Source organism: Lipotes vexillifer, unplaced genomic scaffold (assembly GCF_000442215.2).
Source record: "Lipotes vexillifer unplaced genomic scaffold, Lipotes_vexillifer_v1.1 scaffold1706, whole genome shotgun sequence".
NCBI lineage: Eukaryota > Metazoa > Chordata > Mammalia > Artiodactyla > Lipotidae > Lipotes > Lipotes vexillifer.
Genome location: NW_006772773.1, coordinates 206,337 through 224,883, shown reverse-complemented (window position 1 = coordinate 224,883; position 18,547 = coordinate 206,337). Strand labels below are relative to the sequence as shown.

General features: G+C 35.0%; 1 protein-coding gene across 2 annotated transcripts in view; it reads right to left on the bottom strand.

Annotated features, from left to right (window-relative positions):
• Window positions 1–18,547, bottom strand: part of NUP155 (nucleoporin 155) — a 59,737-nt gene that overhangs the window by 31,611 nt on the left and 9,579 nt on the right. For both annotated transcript variants that reach the window (XM_007447915.1, XM_007447914.1), the window contains exons 5-15: window positions 15,064–15,156; window positions 13,915–14,081; window positions 11,997–12,102; window positions 11,087–11,160; window positions 10,671–10,762; window positions 8,227–8,324; window positions 7,584–7,736; window positions 5,981–6,081; window positions 3,480–3,650; window positions 1,113–1,223; window positions 72–166 (exon numbers count right to left, since the gene is read on the bottom strand). In XM_007447915.1, the coding sequence (XP_007447977.1) occupies window positions 72–166; window positions 1,113–1,223; window positions 3,480–3,650; window positions 5,981–6,081; window positions 7,584–7,736; window positions 8,227–8,324; window positions 10,671–10,762; window positions 11,087–11,160; window positions 11,997–12,102; window positions 13,915–14,081; window positions 15,064–15,156 (1,261 nt within the window). The remainder of the gene's footprint in view (window positions 1–71; window positions 167–1,112; window positions 1,224–3,479; window positions 3,651–5,980; window positions 6,082–7,583; window positions 7,737–8,226; window positions 8,325–10,670; window positions 10,763–11,086; window positions 11,161–11,996; window positions 12,103–13,914; window positions 14,082–15,063; window positions 15,157–18,547) is intronic.

Below are 18,547 nucleotides of genomic sequence, written 5' to 3'. Positions count from 1 at the left end.
TTAAACAACCACATTAGCCAATGCAACCATTAAAAAAAAAGTGGCCAAGAATAAAAGAAAGTGATATATACCTGAAGAAAGCCCGAGTGGCCCAAGCAGATACTTCTCTGTCACAGGCAGCAGTGGAACAAGCAAGAATAAGGCAAGTTGCACAGGCCTGGTCTTCCTGTAAAAAAAAAGAGTATCTTTCCTTATGTAAAACATAAACATTTCAAAAGAAGTTTTGTTTACTTCTGTATCCAGTGTTTAAACCTGTGCCTAGCACAGAGCAGGTACTTGATAAATATTTGCTGAATGAATGAAATCAGCTGGTATGAAAAAGAAGTAAACACTATTGGTTTTAAAGTTTATCACAGGCGCTGTTATTAAAGGATGTTCTCTTTTTCTTTTTATCTAGATTCTACTTTAGTTTCTGGTTTAGTCCCCCCCTACCCCCAGGTTTTTTTCTCATGGTGTTTTAACCTTTTAGAAAATAACAATAATAGCTAACATTTATTAAGTACTTGTCATGTGCCAAGCACTATTTTAAGAGTTTAGAGCATATTAATCCTCATTCCACATATTATAATTTAATACACATTTTACACATGAGGAAATGGAAGCTCAGAGAATTCAAGTAATCTACTCTGATGGTGGAGCTGGTAGTTTGAATTCAGAGTGTGTATATTTAACTTTGATCTGATATTCCTGATTTTAAACTAAGCATTCCCAGTTTTACCTCATCATTTCTAGTTGTAGCTTTAAAATACTAAAGTCCCCATCATACTGCCTCAAGTTTTTTCCTCATGTCATTAAGCAAAAAAAAAAAAAAAAAGTTTTAAATTAAAAAAGTTATTTATCTATAAATATCTTGTCCTTTTAATAAAAATACATTCATCATATAATTTGAACATCACACTCTTACTAGTACACTTTAATGATAAGAATTTATCAAAAACAGAACAAAAATTTGAGCATTTACCATAAACCCTTATAACATATTAATACTGCTCCCAAGTACCAGTACACATACAGTGATTAAGGCAAAGAAAGGAAGACTGGTATTAACCACGGTATTTTGATCCTAACTCACATAATATCATCACAATAAAAAAAAAGGTACAAATAATTACCTGATGTAATTTAAAGAATCTTTCAATCTCTTCTCCATCTCCACCCACATTACTCACAAGTAGATGCCTCAGTTGATCTACAGGTCTAAGTTTATGAAACATAAGACTCCCCTAAGAAGTTCAAAAAGAAAGAGGATGAATAATAGATTTATCAAGCATGGCTAGTAGCAACTGACCTTGCTACGTTATTTAATAAAAGCAATGAAACAAAAAAATAACTTCAAGAATACGAAGTAAACTGGTCAAAAAGATCATCTACATTTCAATTCCTAGCCTATACTAGATCTATATATCCATGCAGAAAACTTAATAAGAGAACACTGCCCCTCCGCCCTAAAAAAGTAAAGCAAAAGGGTGCAGGCTCTGTCAGACACAAACATATTATAAACCTTTATCTTATGCATGGTATTAGCACATGAATAAACAGTCAGATAAGTGGAACAAAACAGAAAGTTCTGATATAGGCTCAAGTAAGCACTAGAATTTAATATATGATAAAAGCTGCCCCTCAAACTAAAGGATCAAAGTTAGATATTTCATTAATCATGTTGGCACAAGTATGTCCACTTTGGGGAAAAATGAAGCTGGGTTCATACTCATACCTAAAACAGGATAAATTCCAAACAGACAGGACAAAATAAAACTGTAACAGTACTAGAAGAAACTCTGGGTGAATTATTTTATGAACTTCAGAGTGCGGATGGTTTATTTTTTTTTAACTTCAATAGAAATCCCCCCCAAAAACTGAGTATTTCAACTACTTATAAACTTAACCACATGGGAAAAAAAATCTCAGTAAACAAAATAAGATGGCAAACCAGGAAAAATGTCTGAGACTAAATCACAAAAAGTTAGTTTCCTTGACATATAAAGAGCCTCTATAAATAAAAAAGACAACTTAATAGAAAAGTGGACATAGAATAGGAATAGACAATTCACAGAAAAATAAACGCTAGAACAGACAGTCAATCTCACTCTTAATACGATGGGATATTGTACTTGCACAGGATGTAAGGAAACAAGCACTCAACATTCACTGATAGTGAATGTATGTATATATACAGGGAACCTGGCAACATCTATCAAATTGATAAACACACATACTTTTTGATCCAGTAGATGTAATTCTACAGCTTTACTCACACACAGGCAAAACGATATATGCACAAGGTTGCAGCATTATATTTTTTATTTTTATCTTTTTGTGGTACGCCGGGCTCTCATTGTTGTGGCCTTTCCCGTTGTGGAGCACAGGCTCCGGATGTGCAGGCCCAGAGGCCATGGCTCACGGGCCTAGCTGCTCCGCAGCATGTGGGATATTCCCGGACTGGGGCACAAACCCGTGTCCTCTGCATCGGCAGGCGGACTCTCAACCAGCGTGCCACCAGGGAAGCCCACAGCATTACTTTTAAAGGCAAAAGATGATCTATTAATAGGGGCCTAGTTAAATATGGTACATCCATATAAAGGAATGCCTTTCAAATATAAAATAGAATGAGAAAGTTCTTTATATATTACTATGGAAAGATATCTAAAATGTATCTTTGAAACATAAAAAGCAAAGTATAAAACAGTGCATACGATATGCTAATGTTTGTTTATAAATATACTTGTATTGTTTGTATATTGATATCATATCTCTGGAAAGATATAGATTCTGATGACATGGGTGTCTGTAGGGAGGGGACCCAAACCAGAAGGGAGATTTTATCGTGTATACCCCTCTGCTTACCAGTGGAATTGTCAATGCATTGCTACTCAAAAAATAAATACTAAAAAATTGTTTTTTTAACAAGTGAGGACTACATGGTAAGAAATAAACATAGCTTGTTTTACTAATTTTATGCTGAATACTATTGATAGAAATGCTATTTTAGAAAAAGTATAATATCAATACTTTTTAAACAGCAAGTTCTTGGGACTTCCCTGGTGGCGCAGTGGTTAAAAGTCCGCCTGCCAATGCAGGGGACACAGGTTTGAGCCCTGGTCCAGGAATATCCCACATGCCGCGGAGCAACTACTGAGCCTGAGCTCTAGAGCTCTAGAGCCTGCAAACCACAACTACTGAGCCCGCATGCCACAACTACTGAAGCCTGTGTGCCTAGAGCCCGTGCTCCACAACAAAGAGAAGCCAACGCAATGAGAAGCCTGTGCACTGCAATGAAGAGTAGCCCCCCCTTGCCACAACTAGAGAAGGCCCGCATTTTTGGTATTTATAAACTATTCCTTAAGAATATTTTAAGAATAAACATTCCTAAGTACTTAGGTAAACGACTCTATTAAGCAACTACTGCAGAATACTTTGACCAAAATGTTAAATACGGCTTCTCTTCTTTTTCTCTCCACCTTAACAGATGATGTACATACCTGTGCTGAGAGGAGAACAAACTTCTTTGGAGGTAACATGTGCTGCTGTACAACAACTGGTGAGTCAGTTATGGGAATATTATCCTTATTTAAGGGTGTGATTATCTTATCTACTTTGAACTCATCTATTGCAGAAAGAGCCCAGGAATGACCATCAACACGAGTTGTCATCTATGTAGAAGAAATAAACGTTTTATACATATTATTAAAGTTACATGAGGCAAAACCTTCTAAAAAATATAATACAATCTTTAAATAATGTAGGGTTTAACAGATTAATAATAATACATTAGCACGAATATTCTCAAAAGTCTGTATTTAATTTTCTAATGTCTCTTCTTTTAATCAGGCATCTTCTATGATAGTAAATCTTTTCATACCAGAAGACAAAGGCAAAATTTTCTTAGGATAAACTGTAAATAGTATTTACTAAAATTACAATTTTTTCAATAACTGAAGGCTATACCTTCTACCCTCTTTCCAGGGTAAATTGATCTACACTGGTAGGTTCAGTGCTTAAATCTGCTAAAATACAATTTTTGTTTTCTTCTGAAGTTACATCTGCTTTCTAAACTAAGATACTCTCTAAAAAAAGTGTCTAGTCTTCTAAAATATTTTATTATAAAAAATTTTAAGCATTAATAAAATGTTGAAACTACAATAAATGTCCATATGCCTGATACCTAGATTCAACAATTGATAGCATTTTGCCCTATTTGCTTTCTTCTTTCTATATTTTTTCATTTATTGAACCATTTGAAAGTTATGAATATCATGTCACCACTAAATACTTTTGCATGCACCTCTTAAAAATAAGGATGTTTTCTAACATAACCACTATACTATCCTAACATGTAAGAATATTAACATTTCTCTAATACAATCTAATGCCCAGTCAATACAGAATTTTCCCATTGACCTAATGTCTTTTATAGCTGTTTTTGGGAGACCAGAATTTGATTAAAGTTCATGAGCTATATTTATATATTTATATATATACATTTAAAGTCCACATTTGTTTGAGAACTCAAGTATTATAGAGATGAAGTGATATGATATATATGATATATAGTATCTACTTTAAAAGTAGCTAACATTTATCGAGTGCTTCCTGTGTGCCAGGTAGTGTTCTCAGCACCTTACACACATGAACTCATTTAATCCCACAACCACCCCACAGAGGTAGGTACTATTAAAACTGTTATAGATTAGGAAATTGAGGACCAGAGACATGTTAGTCCTTTGAGTCACTGCTTTGAGGAAATAGAGCCAGATTTCAAACCTGCACCCCCTAACACTGTGTTCCCAACAAGACAGGGTTTATATCTTCCTGAGTTCTGAATCCTTACAGTCTGTCGCATAATGAGGCAACACAGTATGTGCTCAGTAAAGTTCAAAGGATAGAGAAGAGAATTTGAGAAAGGTGCTCCTTGCCTCCATACCTACCTCCTAACTCTACCCCAGCTGCTTAGGCCATGTCAGAAACTTGGAAGAGCCCATTCAAACCATGCCCCCATTCCCAGGAATTGGTTCTTCCTCCTCCCATCTACACACACCTTTTCCCACTCCCCCTAACCAGAAGGGTTCACATTTGAAAATAACCAGAAGCAGCTAGTGACACTAGAACCAAAATGCCTTTAAAGAGATGGCTCCAAAGAGAGTCTCAGACATTCACACCCTAGTGGGGGCTGGTCTATCTCGTTTGATCAGCAGCCTCTGGGGGCAGGTAACATGAGCTACGCTAGGGCATCTAGGAGGACAAATGGGAGTGGAGTAGGGGACAGCAAGGGGAGCGAGTAGAGATGGCTTCCTCTCATCATCTCCTGGCCTGGGGGCTGGGGTGGGTGGCCTAGGTGTGGGATTGGGCCAGGACAGGCCGGGGCCGCACCTCTCACCCAGGACCTCTCTGCTGACTTTGTGGTATATGTGATATTTACTTTTAAAACACAATCATGTGTTTGTGTGTATACATTTATATACGTGGGGAAGAGATATGAAACAAGATGGAGAAATGGGTAATTTCTTAATGTGGGGTTCAGTTTACCATTCTATTTTTTGCATATATTTGAAATTTTCTATAATTAAAAGAAAAAACGTTAAATATTTAGGCAGAACTACAAATTAAAGAGATCATAAGAATAAAATTCTGAGTCATAACTATAATGGATGGCCTAATAATAACTATAAAAATATAATATATTTAAGTGGGACAAAGATCATTTCAGAAAAGATATAGGCATTTTCAGGTACATTATGAAGAACATTCTAAAAGGGTTCCAATGTTTTTGTTAAAGGTTTTTTTAATGAGTACCATAATGACTTCTAATCTCACAGAGGAAAAACAAAAAATTAACAGTATATACTTCTTTTCAGTATGACTGCTAATCATATAAGATTATTAGAAGCAAACAATAATAAATCAGAAGATAAAGTTTCTCATAATTTTATTCTTCACTTAAAATTATGTAAAAAATTCTTTATAATCTCTCAGGATAACGTACCTGGGTTTCCATCATTGGCTTTTGGAAAGGAAATGTATCATGGTTGACACACCACAAAATGTCATTATCTTCATTTTCTGAGGCTGCCATCAGTAGAATACCTAAAAGTTTAATATGTAAAATCTTATATGATGTCAAATAATATATATCCTCAATAATCATAATTATTATGATTATTAGTGACATTAATAATTAGTGACATTAATACAGATACATAAATACACAGCATTAATCTTTATAAATAAACAAGTGGCAAAATAAACAAAAATAAATCCCCTAAAAGGATATATAATTAGTGCCAGGGTAGCATTATTAAGTGTTCTAGACCTGATACTGCATTTCTTTCAGGTAAACACAACTTGTTTTTTCACATTTTAACATTTCTAAAGTTATCATATGATCCAGCATTCCATTCTTAGGTATATAGCCAAAAGAAATGAAAATGTGTCCACTCAAAAACTTGTACATAAATGTTTATAACAACATCATTCATAATAGCCAAAAAAGAGAAACAACCCAAATGCCCACCAAATGAGGACTGGGTAATTATAATGTGGTACACTCATACAGTGAAATATTATTCAGCAAAAAATTTTTAAAAAAAAAAAAAAAAAAAAAAAAAAAAAAAAGAACCTGCTACAATAGATAAACCTTGAAAGCATTATGCTAAGTGAAAGAAGCCAGTCCTGTATTTTCCAACTCCATTTAAATGAAATGTCCAAAAGAGGCAAATCCATAGAAACAGAAAGTAGACTAGTGATTTCCCAGGGCTGGGAGAAGGGGGAAATAGGGAGTGACAGCTAATGGGTACAGGGTTTCTTTCTGCAGTGATGAAAATGTTCCAAAATTAGACAGTAGTGATAGTTGTACAACTCCGTGAATAAACTAAACACTAATAGATTGTACATTTTAAAAGGTATGAAATTATATCTCAATTAAAGCTGTTATTAAAAATGCAATGAAGGTACATGATACAATGTACTTGAAAAAATTCTATTTGTAAAGGAAAGTTTAATTTGGACGTTGAAAAATAAAATATTAGAAGACACAGTAGAATAGCAGAGAAAAGGCTTGAAAATGATTAGAAAATAAAAACAAATTGTTTTACAAATGCTTTCACATATTGGGGAAAACCACATATGGATTTTTCAAGTTTTGATGTTTAACTAGAATCTCATTTTTTAAACTTAATTATGAATCCAAAAGAGTTTGTTATTAAAATTTCATATTTTGACAGGCAAAACTCTCCATATCCCATAAAAACACTGACAAAGCAGGCATGGTATCAGAAAAGTCATTTTAAGTTTATAGCAGTTTATAACTGTTTATAACAGTTTATAACACTGATTTTGACCAGTGAGTTCATGTACAAGGCTAATAAAACAATTTTAAAAGTACTTACTTTAAAAAACTATATTTTTAATATATATGCCAATGAAAAATTTGAAATATAAGCTAATATAAAAAAAGAGTTCCTGGATTAAAAAAACTCAAAACATCCTGAACTTCACTGGAAATGTTATTTTCAAATGCCTCAAAATGCATTCTAATTTTAATAATTTTAAGAATCTAGTATTAAATCTGATAGTATTTCAGAATTTACCTTTACTATAGAGAGCTTTATGTACTTTTGAAGGCTTTTCCACCGTTGAAGATGCTGAGAATCCAGGAGGTAAGCGGATGTGGACCAGTGTCAATGTATTAGGGCGTGTCCATGGCTGTCTGAACGGACAAGTGCTGAAATACAGTCTTACACCTGATGATGGGGTAAAATTATCCATTATTAACAGGAAATAAAAGACATGAGGTACATGTGTTGTTGAAACAATTCCACAGAAAAACAAAGAACTCTGTTAAAGCCATATATCACTTTCCTGACTGATCTTAAATCCCCATGCGTACTACCAGCTGAAGTGGTTTCTAAGACATCACTTGGAATTGAGAGGTAAATCAACACATTTCAGTAGAAAGAACCTACAAGTATAAGACAAGGGAGCCTGCGTTCCAGTTCAGGCTCTGTCACTAAATGTTAGCCACTTTACCTTTCAGGCCTGGTTTTACATCTATAAAAAGAGGAGACGGAGTGAGTGGAATCTTCTGATTTTTCAAAAGCCTTAAATTTATGAATTATTAATATGGCTTATAATTGATACAGAAGTAAAAATATTTTCAGTCATAAATTTCCAAACCTGAAGATTATAAAAAGTTATCACAGTAATAGCACACATATAAATAAAACAACATACCTGCATGTGTGACAGCCAATAACTGACAGTCCAGTGATTCAGAGTTTTCAATCACTGCTATTTGAACAATTGGCTTAAAAACAGAACGATCTATGGTCCTAGAAGAAAGAAAAACTAAAGTTTATTTTTAAAATATATCTACTCAATTACAAGGAATATATTCCACCAGGATTTTTTTTTTTTTTGCGGTACGCGGGCCTCTCACTGTTGTGGCCTCTCCCGTTGCGGAGCACAGGCTCCGGATGCGCAGGCTCAGTGGCCATGGCTCACGGGCCCAGCCGCTCCGTGGAATGTGGAATCTTCCCGGACCGGGCACGAACCCGTGTCGCCTGCATCGGCAGGTGGACTCTCAACCACTGCGCCACCAGGGAAGCCCCTCCACCAGGATTTTTACATGTTTAAACATGCTAAAATAGTTTTAAGGCTACTTTTTAGGAAAGTAGTGCAAAAGGAGAAAGAACTGGCAAAAACCCTTGAATGTGTGTTCTTTACATTAATATCGTTAAGAGTAATCTTTTTTCAAAGACAAAGAAGGCTAAATCCATTGGGTAAATGGTTAATGGGGAATAAGGTGTTCTTAGAGCATCAAAATACCATTGTAAAGATTATCACTAATTAAAAAGGGGGAGGGCTTCCCTGGTGGCGCAGTGGTTGAGAGTCCGCCTGCCGATGCAGGTGACACGGGTTCGTGCCCCGGTCCAGGAAGATCCCACATGCCGTGGAGCGGCTAGGCCCGTGAGCCACGGCCGCTGAGCTGCGCGTCCGGAGCCTGTGCTCCGCAACGGGAGGCCACAACAGTGAGAGGCCCACGTACCGCAAAGAAAAGGGGGGGAAAATGAACCTTCATAATGGTGAGATCTGGTGAATACCACCTTAACCAAGTGTTCATAATAGGAAAACTGGTACTATGTGCGTCTTAATGTAATACTGTAAGAAGTTCGCATCATGTATGTGATATTGGCTAAAAACAATATTATCCTGGGACTTCCCTGGTGGTGCAGTGGATAAGACTCTGTGCTCCCAAAGCTGGGGGCCTGGATTTGATCCCTGGTCAGGGAACTAGATCCCACATGCATGCTGCAACTATGAGTTCTCATGCCACAACTAAAGAGGCCTCTTGCCGCAACTAAGAAGCCCTGGAGCCACAACTAAGACCTGGCAAAACCAAATAAATAAATAAGTAAATAAACAAAAACCAATATTACCCTGAATCTATAGATAAGGAAAAAAAAATTCAGAAAATGGGATATTCTACAAATAACTCTCCTGCCCCTCCCCACTAAACGTCAACATTTGAAAAAGGCAGTAAGAGGTCCGTTTTATATTAAAGAGACTAATGACCAACGTAGCTCATGTGCTCTGGCTGAATGTGGAGAAAAATGTAAAGAAAAACAGCTATGAAAGATTTGGAGGAGTACTGAGTAATTTTAATATGGACTATATAATTAGGATAACATTATAAAATTATTAATTTTTTAGGTGTGGTAATGATAATGTAGTATATAAGAGCTTAGGAGATGGAAGCTGAGGGATTTAAGGGTGAAAGTCATGTCTGGAACTTACTTTCAACTAGGTCTTAAGAGTGAGCAAATAAGGCAAAATGTTAACAACTGGTGAATTTAGATAAAGGGTATATCAGATTTTATCATGCTATTCTTTTCATTTTTCTGTGGATCTGAAAAAATCTTTCCCAAAAGAATTAGAAGAAAAAGGAAACTTTGTTTCAAATTGCCTGCCGTGAGAATTTTCTGGTCATTGAAGACCAAGGAAAACATGCTACCACTAGGATATCTGATTGTAGCAGTGACCCAGGCACACAGAAAACAGAAATTGAAAATCTGAGGTCTTTGTTAGGTGAAGAGAATTTCTGCAGCTAAGTCACTTGTGACATATGCAAATAGCAGTGTATAGTGCCTGAAAACTTGGCTTTTAGGTTGGATCTCAGCACTTACTTAGGAGTTAGACCTGAGGCAAATCATAACATCCCTAGTTTTAGTTTCCTCAAGAATACAGTGAGGTTAATACAACTGTGAAATTCTGTATTTCCTGAAACGTACTTGTGTCCATTATCAGACCAATGAAACTACCATGTAGACCTGTTAAAAGGGTGGAATAGTTAAAAACGGGGAAACTTTGAGACTTGCAGTTTCCTAGTCATAATACCTATAATGCCTGCACAGACCACTTAGAGCATAATTTCAAACTCCAGGGAAAATCACAGGTCAAGCTGTCCTTTTACACTGTAAAACCAGTCTGCCTTATGTTTCAAACCATCCAACATAAGAACAAAAGGAAGCATTGCTAGCAACTGTTTTAAACATAACCTACAATGTCACCTCCTTCAACGTTTCTTATTTTCGAGGAGGGAATAATTTTAGTATACTCCATATAAATAATATAATTATGCCTGCAAATGAAATGCCTGAGAAAAAATTACATACTACCTAGCAATGTTTCCAGCAGCAGAAACAATAGAATTCTGTGACACTGAGGCAACTCTGTTCATTCCTTGTCCATCATGGCCCAAATCATACACCTGTGAATAAAAAATCATACCCACTTAAACATGATTATAATCTGTATACACTTTATGAAATAAGCTTTTAAATAAACTTTTATTAAATAAACGTTTCCTTTTTAGGGATCCTTTAATTTTGGTACTTCATAGAGGTATGAAAACATTCAGAGATTAACAATTTCATAGAAAGGGGGCCTTAAGAAGCGGTTTGGGTTTTTTTTGTTTTTTGTTTTTTTTTAAAGCACACAGTTCATAGGAAAAGCCCAAGAGTGATTAAATCTTGTTCCTTAAAAACAGGGATATTCTCCCCCTCTTATATGGTGGTATAATATTAATACTTACCTGTATTACTCCTTTCTCTGATCGTGTATATAAAATATTTCTTGAATTATCAATTGCAATTTGAACAATAGGATCTAAAAATAAGACAGAGGAAGAAAAAAAATGGAGGTTAACAAATCAAACACAGTAGCCACTTACAACAAATTAAAATTGCTGATTTACATTCAGGGCTTTTCTTTTGTTTTGTAGGTAAGTCTTAGGGTAGTTGCACAAGGACAAAGCCAAGAAGCATTCAGGTCAGACAGCACGCGATAAAAAGCAAACATCAAATACTGTGACTGGGTTAAGAGCATCACGAATAAGTTATTCTGTCCTTTAAATTAATTTAAGCCAAACCAAAAATAAGTTCCAAATTATTCCTTCATTCAACATTTAATGAATGCTTACTATATGCTAGGAACACATAAAATAATTATACCTGGTCCATTCCTTCAAGAAACTTCCAGTTTAGTTTAATAATTCATTGTGTAAAAGAAAATAATTAAAAAATTCAGTCATATTAACATTTAGATATATTTATCTTACTTTACTGAAGCATTTTAAAATTACTTCACCTGCCTAAATCTCTCAATTAAAAACTCAGATATGTTCATTTTATGCTGGTTATTTCTTTCAGACCAGGCAAAACATGTATTAAATGTCTGAATGTCTAACTCTCTCACAAACACTGGTGGTTTAAGTATGTATAGCTATTGTAGACACATGTTCTATGGTGCTACATTTATAGGAACTTGGGAATAAAACTCATGCTGTCTGTTTTATCATCCCTCCTCCCTTTAAAAGATGATATGAATATATAACAAATACTGTTTAGTAAGAAACTGTTTCAGTTAACAATGAGAATTTCTGAAGAAAATGTTAGGTCAGTGATTTGTTAAAATTTTGTTTGCCAAATTTGTTTTCTACTCACCATCCTCAGAGAATGTGAACTGTAGTAATGAAGGAACAAGGAAAGAAAGTGCACTCTTTGAGTGGTTTATTTTCCTACACCTCTGGCTAAACCAGCCTGCTTCTGCCTTAAAAGAAAAAATTGAAAGACGTAAGACTTGTAAATGTAGGTACCTCCATCACAGCAACTATAATATACTCATGTTTATAAAGATTCTCAAATCTTAGTAAAATACCAATAATTGTAAAGTAAGACATACTACTCAAAAATAAGTACTGAGAAGTACTGAGTTCAGTCCTGTAATTAAAAATAGAAAACGTATTTAACGAAAATCAAATCACTGCTCTCAATGAAATCAGCTATGTCTATTCCAGCAACCTCAGTAATGCTATGTTAGTGAACTCATTTTAATTATCTTAAAAACTCCTATTTGAAAGCAGGTAAGGGAAATAATAAGCATAGTTTATAAGTGTCAAAAGTACATAGGATAGAGGTATTTTTATCTCTCCCCACTACTGCTAAAAGGAAATTTAAAAAATAGTAGCCACCACCATCATAATCTACAGTCTGCCCTTCAATGATCGAGCTTTGCCATACTTAAATCTACAACAAAATCTTTTTTTGTAGTTAACAAAACCAAGAGAAATTGGGTAAGGAAGAGATACAATATAACATAAAAAAGCTAACCTCAGTTCTAATCCTATTTCTGCCACTAATTAGCTGTGTGCCTATGAGAATACTTGTCTTATCAGTATCCTACTGTTTACCTTATGATAAAGGCAACAATACAGTAAGGGGGAAAATAATGGAGTAAAGGATACAAAGACATTTCAGAGTAAACACAAATGACCAATAAATACATGAAAAGATGCTCAACCCAACTAGTAATAAAAAACAATTGTCTTCTATCTGACTGGTCAAAATTAGTAAGTTATAAAATACCAGGGTTAGTGAGAGTGAGGAGGGAGAGGAAAGGGATACAATCACAGATGCCTGCTATGAGTCTAAAACTCTTAAGAGGGCAAAATGAAAATAGAAAATTCAGTTTTCAATACACATATACTATAATACAAGTATTAGAATTCTAAGTCTCCACACTAGAAAACTTTTACACATGTGCACAAGGAGGCTTGTAAAAAAACACTTATCACACCGTCATTTCTGAAAGGTATAATAAAAACCTAGAAGTCTATCAAGAAAGGAATTGTTCAATCATGTATCAATACATCCATTTTATGGACAATCATGCAGCAATCACAAAACATAACACATATCTATCTACCAGATACTGACAAGGAAAGACTTTCAAGGCAGTTAAATGAAAAAAGCCAATTATGGGAATTTCCTGGTGGTCCACTGGTTAGGGCTCGCCACTTTCGCTGCCTTGGCCCAGTTTCAATCCCTGGTTGGGGAACTAAGATCCCGCAAGCCACACGGCATGGGGAAAAAAAAAAAGGCAGAAAAAGGAAAAAAAAAGCCAATATGAAACAAAACTTAAGCAATAATACAAGTAAAAACATATACCCAGAAGTATACTATGTATTCGTATACGTGTATATACACAAATAAATACATATGTATTATCTATAGATATTTAAAGACATTTATAGGTATTTAGAAATGTATGCATCATATTCTACAAGGACATATACAGAACTGATAATGGCTGTTACGTTTGCGGGGAGGACTGGGTTTTACAGGTATGGTGTAGTCATGAAGGACTACAACTTTAACTGCATGTTTGACTACTTTCCATAAGAATATATTAACATGCTATATAATTAGAAGATAAAGACTAAAGCTTATCAGAAACTAACACAACACTGTAAATCAACTATCCTCCAATAAAAAAATTAATTAAAAAAAAAGACAAAAGCTTATCTATTCTTACTCCATCAAGAGGGAGGAAAATGAAAATGTTTACAAATGCCAGACTTACTTGGTATGCTACTTCATATAAACAGCCATCCTTTCCAGCCAAGAAAATCCTGCCATTATCAGTGGAAGTTATTGTTAAAAGGTAAGTATTATCAGTAGGAAGAGAATATAAAGGATCTGGAAGTAACTGCATTCCACCACACATACTGTCATTGAGAACTCCAGAACCTATTTTTTTTAAAAGAAAGAATATAGGAATCACTTTAAGAGCTTTTTAATAGTTATAAAACAATCACTGTATTATCTTCAGAATTGATATTCTTACTGAATTCATGATATGCTCAAAAATTTCAAAAAAATGTATGTATAACATATATTTCAAAATTACTATAAAAAGTCTGATACAAACAGTTTTATGATTCATGTTAAACAGAACCTATAGTATGTATATATAAGATGTAAAATATATAGCACATATATATATAACATAGTAAAACATCAAATAAAAAAACTAACCCGAAGCATTAAATTTTGGAAGAAAGCCTGGGGATATGGTAGTAATAATCATTAATTTTTTCTTTTTTCCCCCCACCCCACCCCAATAATCATCAATTTGAGGCTCTGAAATTCAACATTATTTTACCTAAAACACTGGTAGAATGCAAAAGAAACCACTGAATATGCATGTAATGAATTAATTGATGGCTTCTTACTTTAAGGGAAAGAATAATATACATTTCAATGTTTCATATGTTAAAATGGACATTCAAAAAATTAAAAATGAAGAAATTGAAGGCATTATTTAAAAATTACCAGGGCAACTATTTCTCTACTATTACCCTTCCTTTATATTGGACATTAAAGAAATGTACACTGATATGGTAAATAAATCCAAAATAATTTCTGGTGGAGTTATTAACCTGAAAGATACCATACCTACAGGGAAATATTTTCCTATGAGCAAATAGACCAGAAAATTAACTTAGTGAAAAAGATTAGTTTTCAATTATAATATTAAATTGAGCAACATATTTTTATTTTAAAAAACACAACATGTGGGGACTTCCCTGGTGGTCCAGTGGTTAAGACTCTGCGCTTCCACTGCAGGGGGTGCGGGTTCCATCCCTGGTTGGGGAAGTTCCATATACCATGCAGGGTGTGGCCAAAAAAACAAACCCCCAAACCTCCCACAACATGCGGGTTGCTATACCTGTTTGCAAATTAGTATAACTGAGTCCAAGAATCACTACATCCACAGGGGTTGCCAAAACCAGAAGATGTCGTACGTGAGGTTGAAAGATGCCTAAGATAAAATAAACATGAGTTAGGCACTACTTTCTGGAAAACACCCATCATTTAAGCATTAACAGAAAATGGTTACCTTAATATGAGCTATGGGTTAACCAGCATATGAAAAGTGTGAAGCTAATTTAATGTTGATGCTAAAACATTACCACTTATGATCATGTAAATAAGTAGAGAGTAGTAAAAAAACCAACCAACCAAACAAAAACCCAAATCTTAGACACAAACACTTCAGTATTTAATGACATTTAAAATCAGTGTTACAACATTCATAACAGGGGACTTTAACACCCCACTTTCACCAAAGGACGGATCCGAAAAAGAAAATAAATAAGGAAACACAAGCTTTAAATGATACATTAAACAAGATGGACTTAATTGATATTTATAGGACATTCCATCCAAAAACAACAGAACACACTTTCTTCTAAAGTGCTCATGGAACATTCTCCAGGAGAGATCATATCTTGGGTCACAAATCAGGCCTTGGTAAATTTAAGAAAATCGAAATTGTATCAAGTATCTTTTCCGACCACAACGCTATGAGACTAGATATCAATTACAGAAAAAAAGAACTGTAAAAAATACAAACACATGGAGGCTAAACAATACACTATTAAATAACCAAGAAATCACTGAAGAAATCAAAGAGGAAATCAAAAAATACCTAGGAACAAATGACAATGAAAACAGGATGACCCAAAACCTATGCGATACAGCAAAAGCAGTTCTAAGAGGGAAGTTAATAGCAATACAATCGTACCTCAAGAAACAAGAAACATCTTAAACAACCTAATCTTATACCGAAAACAATTAGAGAAAGAAGAATAAAAAACCCCCAAAGTTAGCAGAAGGAAAGAAATCATAAAGATCAGATCAGAAATAAATGAAAAAGAAATGAAGGAAACAATAGCAAAGATCAATAAAACTAAAAGCTGCTTCTTTGAGAAGATAAACAAAATTGATAAACCATTAGCCAGACTCATCAAGAAAAAAAGGGAGAAGATTCAAATCAACAGAATTAGAAATGAAAAAGGAGAAGTAAAAACTGACATGGCAGAAATACAAAGGATCATGAAAGATTACTACAAGCAGCTATATGCCAATAAAATGGACAACCTTGAAGAAATGGACAAATTCTTAGAAAAGCACACCTTTCCGAGACTGAACCAGGAAGAAACAGAAAATATAAACAGACCAAACACAAGCACTGAAATCGAAAGTACGATTAAAAATCTTCCAACAAACAAAAGCCCAGGACCAGACGGCTTCACAGGGGAATTCTATGAAACATTTAGAGAAGAGCTAACACTTATCCTTCTCAAACTCTTCCAAAATGTAACAGAGGAAGGAACACTCCCAAACTCATTCTACAAGGCCACCATAACCCTGATACTAAAAAAAAAAAGTCACAAAAAAAGAAAACTACAGGCCAATATAACTGATGAACATAGATGCAAAAATGCTCAACAAAATACTAGCAAACAGAATCCAACAGCACATTAAAAGGATCATACACCGGGCTTCCCTGGTGGCGCAGTGGTTGAGAGTCCGCCTACCGATGCAGGGGACACGGGTTTGTGCCCTGGTTTGGGAAGATCCCACATGCCACGGAGCGGCTGGGCCCGTGAGCCATGGCCGCTGAGCCTGCACGTCAAGGAAAAAAAACATATGATAATCTCAATAGATGCAGAAAAACCTTTTGACAAATTCAACACCATTTATGATAAAAACTCTCCAGAAAGTAGGAATAGAGGGAACCTATCTCAAAATAATAAAGGCCATATATGACAAACCCACAGCCAACATCATTCTCAATGGTAAAAAACTGAAACCATTTCCTCTAAGACCAGGAACAAGACAAGGCTGTCCTATCTCACCACTACTATCCAACATAATTTGGGAAGTTTTAGCCACAGCAATCAGAGAAGAAAAAGAATTAAAAGGAATCCAAGTTGGAAAAGAAAAAGTAAAGCTGTCGCTGTTTGCAGATGATATGATACTATACATAGAGAATCCTAAAGATGCTACCAGAAAACTACTAGAGCTAATCAATGAATTTGGTAAAGAAGCAGGATACAAAAGTAATGCACAGAAATCTTTTGCATTCCTATACACTAATAATGAAAAATCTGAAAGAGCAATTAAGGAAACACTCCCATTTACCACTGCAACAAAAAGAATAAAATACCTAGGAATAAACCTACCTAAGGAGACAAAAGACCTGTATGCAGAAAACTATAAGACACTGATTTAAGAAATTAAAGATTATACAAATAGATGGAGAGATATACCATGTTCTTGGATTGGAAGAATCAACATTGTGAAAACGACTATACTACCCAAAGCAATCTACAGATTCAATGCAATCGTATCAAAGTACCACAGGCATTTTTCACAGAACTAGAACAAAAAATTTCACAATTTGTATGGACACACAAAAGACCCCGAAGAGCCAAAGCAATCTTGAGAAAGAAAAACGGAGCTGGAGGAATCAGGCTCCCAGACTTAAGACTATACTACAAAGCTACAGTAATCAGGACAGTACGGTACTGGCACAAAAACAGAAATATGGATCAATGGAACAGGATAGAAAGCCCAGAGGAAAACTCATGCACATATGGTCACCTTATCTTTCATAAAGGAGGCAAGACTATACAATGGAGAAAAGACAGCTTCTTCAATAAGTGTTGCTGGGAAAACTGGACAGCTAAACGTAAAAGAATGAAAATTAGAACACTCCCTAATACCATACACAAAAATAAACTCACAATGGATTAAAAATCTAAATGTAAGGCCAGACAGTATAAAACTCTTAGAGGAAAACGTAGGCAGAACACTCTCTGACTTAAATCACAGCAAGATCCTTTTTGACCCACCTCCTAGAGAAATGGAAGTAAAAACAAAAATAAACAAATGGGACCTAATGAAACTTAAAAGTTTTTGCACAGCAAAGACGAAAAGACACCCCTCAGAATGGGAGAAAATATTTGCAAATGAAGCAGCTGACAAAGTATTAATCTCCAAAATTTACAGGCATCTCATCCAGCTCAATATCAGAAAAAGAAACAACCCAATCCAAAAATGGGCAGAAGACCTAAGTAGACATTTCTCCAAAGAAGATCTACAGATTGCCAGCAATCACATGAAAGGATGCTCAACATCACTAATCATTAGAGAAATGCAAATCTAAACTATAATGAGGTATCACCTCACACTGGTCAGAATGGCCATCATTAAAAAATCTACAAACAATAAATGCTGGAAAGGGTGTGGAGAAAAGGGAACCGTCTTGCACTCTTGGTGGGAATGTAAATTGATACAGCCACTATGGAGAACAGTATGGAGGTTCCTTAAAAAACTAAAAATACAACTACCATACGACCCAG